At 44.7% G+C, this 10348-nt stretch overlaps 1 protein-coding gene across 2 annotated transcripts; it reads left to right on the top strand.

Moving 5' to 3' along the window:
* Positions 1–4094: 4094 nt before the first annotated feature.
* On the top strand, positions 4095–9515 carry nrsn1 (neurensin 1). Of its 2 annotated transcripts, none has more exons than XM_003965990.2 (6): positions 4095–4222; positions 6308–6414; positions 6509–6601; positions 6696–6814; positions 6900–7087; positions 7865–9515. In XM_003965990.2, exons 2-6 carry the CDS (start codon positions 6325–6327, stop codon positions 7966–7968), a joined length of 594 nt encoding a protein of 197 aa, XP_003966039.1. In that variant the 5' UTR covers positions 4095–4222; positions 6308–6324; the 3' UTR covers positions 7969–9515. The 2 variants fall into 2 exon arrangements, with proteins under 2 accessions (XP_003966039.1, XP_029695235.1); XM_029839375.1 differs by having other exon boundaries at positions 4124–4222; positions 6305–6414.
* The last annotated feature ends 833 nt before the right edge of the window (positions 9516–10348 follow it).

Raw genomic sequence — 10348 nt, 5'->3', positions numbered from 1 at the left:
TAGGGGTGTTGGGTGTTGCAATTAAATTCACATTTACATTTTTTGTGTGTGCGTGTGATTCATGACTGTGTGTGACCGGAGGAGTTGATTTTTATATTTTTTTTACATGTCAGCATCCGTCAGTGTGTTTGTTGCGCAAATTTCCACATCACACATTGTTCTTTTTCCCGCCTCTGAACTTTCTCTGCTGTTCGAAGTTGCACAAACGGCGTCCCGGTTTAACGTCTCGGTGGTTACACCTTCGACAGCCAGTGTCCGTGAAGGATTGCTTCCATCTGAGCGGCACTTTCTTTGTCGTGTCCCCCCCAACCCCCAAGCCCCGGTCAACGTCTATGAAATACAGCATGGTCCAAGTCCAGGCTTCAAACTGCTGTGTGGCAGGATGACGGGGGAATCAATAGCATGAAGAATGGACGATAACACCAAGGCTATGCTTCCTGAGATCAGGTGTCTCCCTCTCATCTATCATAAAACATGGCGAGATGGGACGGTCTCAGTGGAACTATGAGCTCTAGAGTAGGACAACAGCTGACGCATGAGACGACAGCACGTGTCCATTTTAATCAGCTCGGTATCAATTTAGCAAATTTCAGAACCTCTCGGGTTTTCTCTATATGTTTTTAACTGATGGCAGTAATTTCTGAAATATTGTAGAAACAAAGTTGTAAAAGATTCCTTGTGGATTTGAAGTGACATACAGGGTGAAAGAAAGCACCTGAATAACTGTGTGAGCACATCTTAAGCATGTGTGAGCAGAGAGTAAAATAAATGATATTCTCTGAGCTTTCCGTGGTGCTGCAGAGCCCTCCGTGACCAGTAGGTGTCACCCTTGCTGGTTGGGAGCTACAATATATTTGTTTGCTGGTGCAGAACATGACTGGCTTCTGTTCTTTCTGATCTTAAGTAATCACTGCACATTTATATATATGTTTATATTTTAAGATTCAGTGTCCCCAGGCTAATTGGGTGCAAGTAGATTATAAAATGGTTTGGTTTATATAATGTTCAAAATATGCTAAATTGAGGCCAGTTATAATTATTGTCTTTTTCAGATGCATCTTGAAAAAAAATTGAGGGTTAGACTTACTGCAGAACCTAAGCTGAGCCAAAGTTGTATTTTTACCTCTGTAGTTGTTGTGATGGCACTGTGTCTTTTACAAGAGCGCCGAGTCCTCCCATCAACCTGACCCTGGTGTTTTACCACTAATGTGGCACACAATGTCCTAGGAGCCAGGCAGGACGTCCTTATTCATAGTTTACCATGCTGTTAAATGAACATATGCTTACATTTGGAGCTCGGAGTGTCATCGTTTACCTGTATCAGAACAGGGCTCGCTCATATCTGCTCCCTTCTTCTGCTGCCCCATTACTGATAAATATAAATGACATTAGCCTCAAATGTGGCGTTCTGCATTAAATACGATACATGTGAGATTAGAAACGAAGAACAACCTGTGAACTCAACACATTTCTTGGACAGAATTCCGAATACGTTGTAAGTGCGACATACCATTAGTGTAAACGCTCTATTTTTTCCTCTGCCCTATGACTAATAATCTCGCTGGATGCCTCCCGCCTGTCTCCCTCACTCTGCCTCTAATGAGCTGCGGTCTGTTATCAGTCATTACAGCGAGCCTGATTATCCAGCTGGCATTCTGCACACGCTCCCAGACAACTTCCTGAAGGTGACCTTTCCACGTCGCCATAGAAACCGCCTCTCTCTCTCTCTCTCTCCACTTGGAGATGCTCAGCCTGCGTGCGGAGTAACAGGAGGGAGACGGAAAATGACAGAACATTTTCTCCCGAACAAATGGGCATTACTATGCTGCTACAATGAGATAGCACGTGCACATGTCACTTTATGATGTGCTAGCACAGATTATTTCGCCGCACGGCAATAACTGAATCTTCACGTATGCAGGGAATAAAAAGCTTCAACCTCCATGATAAAAAATAAAGGCTGAAGGCAGTTTAAGCGCATGCCAGCTCCACATTATTTTCACTCTAGTCTGCAAACGTTACAAGAAGTCACTGAAGCGGCTAAACAGGAAAAACCAAATGCAGTGATTCAACACCGGACAATTCATCTGGGTGGGTCACAGGGTTCTGACAGAACATGACATCATCTGAATGTGGCTCACAGGCATGAAGTATATGTGCCACAACTAGAAATAAGGCAAGAGAACTAAATTAAATGCTTAAATACATGTTGCTGCAGATAAATCTGTCTTTAATTCTGTAATTGGTTAAGCTCCAACAATAACATATTAGACGCAAACCTCATCTTTGTTTCTCCGTTACATTCAAGCAGGAACAGTTGCTTTTGAGATTTACAAATCAAACAGTCTGTCGTCTGAGCCGTAACAGCTTCTCCTTCCAGAACCGTCCCTGGGGTCTTTCAAGGTAACATCTGCTCCATTGTCCTAAACCATCACAAATATACTGATGACTCTGGAAGTGCCAGACGCCTGCCAGCGGCTCGTCAGTGTTAACTGGTTTTGTCATCTGGTACGGGTGTCTCTTTGCTCACCATCTCCTTCGTGTTCAGTCTCAGTGATGCCGGTTATCCTTTTCCACTTCGTTGTAGTGGCTCATTTCAATGCATCTCTTCTGTCTCTTACCAAAATTCAAAGCACTGGGTGCATTGCAACAGTGAATCCCAGTGGGTGCGTTTGATTGGATATGCAGAAGTATAGTTCTACCTTACTATTGGTTCCAGTCAGTCTCAAAATGTTCCTTGTACCATTTGAAACTGCTTGAAGCCCAATATCACTGTCACTTTTAGTAAAAACCTGGGTCTACTTCCGCTCACCAACATGACATCATGCTCACTGTCATCACTGGTAATTTAACTCAGGGCAGATGATGCCCAGACATGGTTTCTGTCTCATGAAGACTGCAGATTGTAGCTGCATGGTGATATGGCCCTCCTTAGGCCATCATCCTGCTCTCCATGGGAACGCACACTCTAGCTGGTGGCAGACTTCAAAGCTTTACGTCACTGAAAGCGCTAAAAATAGTTCCTATATGTGAGCGTGTAGCTTTAAATTTGTGACCCCGATGCAGGTTTTTGCCATCTGCATGTGTCTTTCTGTCCCTGTGTTAGAAACTCTAAACTGCTCATGGTGGATTCCTCCACAGTCGATGCTAAAGTTGGAAAACTAATAATGAACTTTCAGCAGCGTGTGGGAGGATTTAAACACCCAGCTTTGCGCGAATCTGCAAGAGGAGCCACTTTCAGCTCAACATGTTTGATAAACTGATGAGCAGAGATGAGACAAGCTGAGGGGAGAGTTTGTGACTGCTGCACAAAATAATTCAACAAAACCTAATTAAAGCAAATAAAATGTTGAAAAACACAAAAAGGAAAGACAGCAAAGGAGTGAGATACAGAAACTGAAAACGTAGGTATTAAAATGCATTTTAAATGTATTTTTATGGGGGGGGGGGGGGGGGGGGGGGGTAAAATGTGGCGGAGGTCAACCCATAATCTGGCCCTTACTTTTAATTCTCATCTGTGGAGTGACAGGTTGTGGCTGGTTTGGAGGCCTTAGAGACCAGGAAGGGGAAATGTCTGTGGGCGCCTGCTTAGCATAACAATCATTGGATGGTTTCTCACCTTTTATGCACATGGTGAACACAAAAATGAATGTTTGTCTAAAGTTTAGACAAGAGGACAACCCTTATGTATATATTATCCACATGTCCTGTACAAAGATTCTTAAACAAAACCAGGAATGTTATACTCAGAATTGCTATGGTACATTCTGGCACCTTTTTCGTTTATTATTGTTTATTCATAAAGATTAAGAATATTTCTAGTCCATATATCTACTGCATATTTTGAAACAATGGACAGTTCGGAGTACACCATCTTCTAATTGCCGCTCCTAATTGCTTTCCAGTCATCCACTCAAACGGATTTGGTCCCGTTATTCCGTCCATGTGCGCGCGGTTGCTTCCCCAACATGCCTGACGTCAGCTCCAAACCACATGTCTCTATGCAGATGCGCATCCGTGTCGATTTTCATCAAGGATTATAAATTAGATCGGTTTTGTTAGCGTCCTGCCTGGCGCATGCGCAGTAAACTGCGCGGAGATCTGAATTGGGGGGGGGGGGGGGGCAGAGAGGAAGAGAGAGAGAGAGCGAGAGTCTGTAGAGTGATGGGACCGGGCTGAGGGAACAGCAGCGAATGATCACTCTCCGAGCTGGTAATGACAGGTAACGAATTTAATGATTTCAATCGTTTTCCACGGTTGTGTCTATTTTTGTTACTTCCGACCATAAATATTTTAATCTTTCATATCTATTTATTTTTGCTGTTCTGCTTCCTTCTGCTGTTTCCCCGCACGTCCTCTTGCGGGGCAAATATGTCGCTCATCTGTGTTGTCAGCTTTCAGCCCCGTCGCTGCCCTCTCCATGTAAACACGCTCAGGACCTCCTTAAATCACACTTAAATAAGTGAAACTACAGTTCCGTTTCAAGCTGGTTCTGGTTTTGGTGGGGGGGGGGGGGGGCTTTTTTTTTTCCAGGTGCGTTAAACGACGCGAGAACTGATTTTTATTCAAAAACCTTTGCGTCCTTGAAAGTTTAATTGAATCGGTTACGTGTCTATTTGCGTCTCCCGAGGAGAGGGGGAGGACAGGGGGACGAGCTCTGTTTTCCAGACTGGCGTCACGCATTACGTCTGTGCGTGTTCCTGCGGGGCTCCAATCTCCATGGCGTTCAGCACCGCGGACAGCTCTCGCTTCCATGTACCGTTCACCATTCACTGACGACTCTTGTGCTTTATTATGATTGCATTACTCCAAATTAGCGTGAATTGCGCGTTTTTCCCTTGACAATGTGTTGCTAGCAAGGGACAATGTCAAAGGACACTTGTGAAATGGAAGTGACCTTTTCAGCCTCGCCTGCAAGCTGACATTCACTGCTTTATCCAAGGTGGCCTATTCATTCTTTCATATTCAGTCAATAAAATGATCTGAAAATCAGTTCGCGGCCATTCATGATGGTTGCTTTAGGCTCAGCATGCTGGGCAACAACTGAAGATAATGTTGTCATCTGACAAGCTGTTGTGAACTGAAATCTAAAAACATGTTTAACCGCACATCCCAAAAACAAAAGCTCCTGGAAATCTCATATATGAATAATCATAGTGCTAAATCTTTTTTCATGTTGTGCAATGTATACATGATGAGGCCAGGACTGTGGAGGTTGAAATCAGTCACCAATAATGTAAACAGGATATACACAATGGAGAACTATGTTGGAATATTAATATAATATAAACGTTTGGTGAGAAACGGATTTCTGCAGCTTTGGAACCATGACACGGTATTATCACTTTATTAAGCATAAATGGGACCACCTGGCAAATTATTTCATGTTCATTTCTCAGTTTCCTTTTTAGAATGCTTATGACAGCACAGCTCAGAAATGAGTCCTGCAATAGTTTCCACATAAAAACCCACACTGACCACAAAAGCAGGCTAGTTTAGCCGACATAACATACAGTGAGCAGAAAAGGACATCACCCTCTCCAATTAACCCTCCATGTTACACAACATCCATGCAGCCCGAGGGTAATTGTTGGTGTTTGTGTACGTACAAATGGTACATTATGGAGACATAATGAACTGGAATAAGCATGAGAAGAGAGTTCCGGGGGCGTTTTCTTGAAGCAAGTTTGCATGGTCTCATTTTGTTGCACTTATTAAACAAATGACTGTAATTCTGCATTTCAATAAAGCATTTCATCTTGAATTTTAGCACATTCCTGTTTTTAGTTACAGTGCAACCGTTCCCACAACCCCAGTCGAAAGTGATCATTGTGTAAAAGTTATTCGCGATTCACCAAACGTGAGGCGGAAATGGGAAACTTACAGCTTATCGCGGGCGTTACGGTGTTAATTTGTAGAGCTCCTGGGTAAAAGTTAATAGCAAATACGAACTGTATATGTATATGAAACCGAATTTTACAAGTTAGAAGGCAAACTGGGCAATAATCGCCGTTTTTACACCAAACTCGACAACAATCATGAGCGTTTCGTTTGCTGCCAGTCTACTTGCTTCCGTTTCTTTGTACGTTCCTGCCGAAACTACATGACTGAACTTTGGTTCCGCCACTCCCAACTATCCAACGTATTACCCTTTACCATGCTTTAACCCCATTTGTTTCTGGCGCTTCAGCACTTTGTAAGAATAAATGTGTTGGTTAAGGATTTAGGGTTGCTTATTGTAGGTTTGGAGTGTTGGGACTAACCTGGTCTACACGAGGTGAGACAATGTGTGTTTGTGTCAAAGCAGGTTGACAAATGTAAAGGATGACTTCCTGCTGTGGGTCAGAGCATGCTGAGCAGACTCAAGCCAAAGGAAGCTACCAGCAGTATGGAGTCCGCTCCTATCTACACCAGGTAGCTTGTTGTTATGTGTTTAATAGACTTTGTGTAATAATGCCTTGTGTGGTGTAATATGTGGAATGAAACAGAGTCTTTCTCTGCTTGTCAGTTTTATGAGGAGTGCACAGCTTCAATCTGGGAACGCGATGAAGATTTTCAGATTCAGAGATCGCCTAGCAGGTGGAGCTCTTTACTCTGGAAGGTGGGGTGAAATTTCAACCTTCTACCTGCTCAGTTTAAAATAACCTCACCAGCATTGATTTTTAATTCTTTTCACATTTAATTCCTCTTTCCAGGTCTGTCTCGTGTTTGGCACCCTGATTTTGCTTGCAGGTCTCATTGTTGTTTTGGTGGGCTATGCCACTCCAACCAGGATAGAAGCTTTTGGTGGAGAGGATCTGCTGTTTGTTGACAGGTATAGGAACAGTGCAGAGTGGTAAAGAAGGGGTGTTTTATAATGCTGTAACCTTTGCCTATATTTATTCAACCGTCTTCAACAGTCGTGCTGTCAGCTTCAACCGTGCCCTGGACGTCTGTAAACTGACCGGTGCCGTGCTCTTCTGTGTGGGAGGCACTTCCATGGCCGTGGGTCTTCTGCTGTCTGCTTTTGCTAAAAGTTATTCCAAAGAAGAGCTCTACCTGCAGCAGAAGTTTAAGGAGAGGCTGGCCGACCTGCAGGCAACAGTCGGTGAGAGTTTAATGAAAGGTCAAGGTATAAAAGACAAGAATGGTGCATCACCATTTACTGAAACTTAAAACTTGGGGGAGTACTTTTTTTAATGGCAGAGTTTACTGAGTCTCGCAATCTGATCTACTTCGACTAGATGTAGATTGAATGAGCGTGAGCAAAAAGGAAGACAGGGAAGATTTTGATCAATGGTCCTGTAAAGCCCTTAATCCAGCAGGATTTTCTGTACAACCAGGTCGACATTTGCATTGACCTGGGATTCCAGTTTCCTTTTGTAAAATCTGGGCAGGACAATAAACCTGGCTGGATTATCATCAACCCTGTAGCACTGGGTTGATGATCCCTGATTTCTATTCTGATGTCATTTTATTGTCATTTTATTCATTTATTTGGGGGGGAAAGGCTTGCTATTTGGAGCTTTTGGCTTGGCCCTTCAGTATGATAGGTCACATTTGCTTATTCTACATCAGGGGTGCCCAAATCCAGTCCTCAAGGGCCAAAGTCGTGATGGGTTTTCTGTCCTACCAGGCAGAAAATGCTTTCTCTAAGGCATGTGGACCCCAGGTGAATGTGGCGTCTACCTGATGGGACAGAAAAGGAAGCATTTTCTGACTGGTAGGCCCTCGAGGACTGGATTCCAGTACCTCAGTCCTATATCATGCAAATAAGCACAACAAAACAAGAGAATGTCGTACGTTTGGCTCGACTATCCATGCAGGAACTTTATTTCAGTTACCATTTCACGCTTCTGTGACCACAGTGGTACTTTTCACACAGGTACCCCCATCATGAGAGCACCGACCCCCGGGGAGGGAAAGGTTCCAGCCACGCTTTCCAGAGTCCACAACATTCAGCCAACAAACACCAAGTCAGAGACCTGACAGAAACCCAGATGAAGACTGACGCGACGTGCGTGACGATCGATTGACGCAGACGCTGCGCGAATGCTAACGTGTGCACATGTGTGTGTGTGTGTTTTCTCCTCGGAAAGGCCAGCTGTAGACTGTAGAGGTGTTTTTTTTTTTTTAAATCTATCATTTTTTTTAAATCTATCATCTGTGTTTTCAAACCGGAAAGGCTTGGTTTTGAGGCTTTATAGTGTCGATACACAATGCAAGTCAGCTGTTTGATATTCAGCTTTACACAACCCTGACACAATACGTCAGGGAAAACAAACCACAGCAACAAGTCAAGAGAATACAACTTGGTGTGGGGAGGGGGGGGGGGTATTGTGCTGTAATGATTTCAGTGTTTTGCTGCTGTTCCCACACAAATGATCAAAAGAACTGCTGAACACAACAACCATTACCCATCCAGTCCCTGTAAGGACACCAGAGGCTGAGTGTTTATCTGCGTGTGCATGTGTGAGTGTGTTCACACATGCAGCACAGCTTCCTCACAACACTCAGAGTGAGAGCTGTCGATCAAACGAGCCGAGTGGAGTCTCGCGAGCTATCTGCCACGCATCACCAGAGAGCACATTCCACACAGACACACACAACACACACTCATACAAATACAAATGTGTCGATCTCGAAATAAAGGGAGGAGTTAAAATGGAGCTTTGACACCTCACCCGCTTGCTTTTTCCTCACATCGACTAGCAGAAAACAGTGCTGTGTTGTGTGCTGCGAAAAGGGAAAAAAAAAAAAAGCTGCTTCATCAGAGACAGGCGGCGTTGCATAACTCAAGGACAAAGCGGGCGCCGTCTGCACACATGCAAAACATCCTAACATCGCGATTTATTCATCATGTCCTTGGCGCTCACGTTTATTACCCATAATGCTCAGTTGTGTTCTGCTGCTTCTGATTGCGTTGTTGTCTTTAAGTTTAGAAAGGATTTTTGACATATTGTGATCGCGCAGCTTTGATTTTTTTATCTATTGTTTTTTTGCCACATATAGAGGAGCGTAAGAGTAAATATATTTCTATCTAAGTTATGGTGATAGTTAAAGTGCCATGAGTCACCCGTCCACCACTGTGTGTCAGTGATGCTGAGGCCCTCCCAAGTTCTCTCCTACACAGCCATGTGTCTCTAAGCTCCTGGCATTTAACCTTTGTTCCATATTCCCCCACTGGACATTCAACTTTAGGTAGCTTCAATTTCTATTTGTCTCAAAACAACTAACAAACTGGCTCTTAAACAACCTTAAACCTGTGGTTTAAGCATTGCTGCGATCAGTAGCTGCAAAATATCACTTGTGATTTTTTTTTCCTTCTCACCCTCACGAAGACCAAAGTTGACGTCAGCTGATGCTCTTCATGTTCACAATCCAGAGAAATGTTGATGTTCTGCTGAACTCTCCCACCAAAATGAATCAGATAAAGAAAAAAAATCTATCTCTATATATATAAATAAATGTCTATGTACAGTAGGTTGTCTATTTTTCAAAGAACACAATAAAACAAAAGAATCCAAAGCTCAAAACATGGAAATGTGGTATTTGTCCTTCAACATCAACACAACTGGGGACACAAAACATCAACCTGATGATTTCCTGCAGGCCGTAAAATGACTTGTGAGTGTTTACGGCTCCGATAAGTCATTTTTATATCGGAACTTTGCGTTCCAATGTATTTTACTGAAGTTGTAGAGGAAAGTCATTTATTCCGTTTATTCAGCTGGGGAAGGCTGCCAGAATGTATACACACACACACACACACACACACACACACGCAGACACACACACACACACACACATGCACACAGGCACAGACACGGAAGAGATATGACAGAATTGATGGTAAGTCCAGAAATAGCACCTGCAGGATCATCACCTTGATCACTAAGGTCGTATGACTCACGCGCGCTCGCCCGCCTTCCCTCGCCTGCTCGCTCGCCCTCCCTCCTTCCCTCGCCTGCTCGCCCTCCCTCGCCCGCCTTCCCTCGCCTGCTCGCCCTCCCTCGCCCGCCCTCCCTCGCCTGCTCACCCTCCCTCGCCCGCCTTCCCTCGCCTGCTCGCCCTCCTGCCCTCCCTCCCTCGCCTGCTCGCCCTCCCTCGCCTGCTCGCCCACCCTCCCTCGCCCTCCCTCCCTCCCTCGCCCGCTCGCCCTCCCTCGCCCGCTCGCCCACCCTCATCTGCTCGCCCTCCCTCGCCTGCTCGCCCTCCCTCCCTCCCTCGCCTGCTCGCCCTCCCTCGTCTGCTCTGCTTTCCTCCATGTCTCCTGCTCTCTGCTCACTCCCTCCGCCTCACCCCCGACCATTTTCCTCTCACGGGGACAGTGAGTCACACACTGAGTGAATGAACGAAAAGCTGCAGC

Source organism: Takifugu rubripes, chromosome 7 (genome assembly GCF_901000725.2).
Source record: "Takifugu rubripes chromosome 7, fTakRub1.2, whole genome shotgun sequence".
In the NCBI taxonomy this organism is placed as follows: Eukaryota; Metazoa; Chordata; class Actinopteri; order Tetraodontiformes; family Tetraodontidae; genus Takifugu; species Takifugu rubripes.
This window is presented reverse-complemented; position numbering and strand designations above follow the sequence as displayed.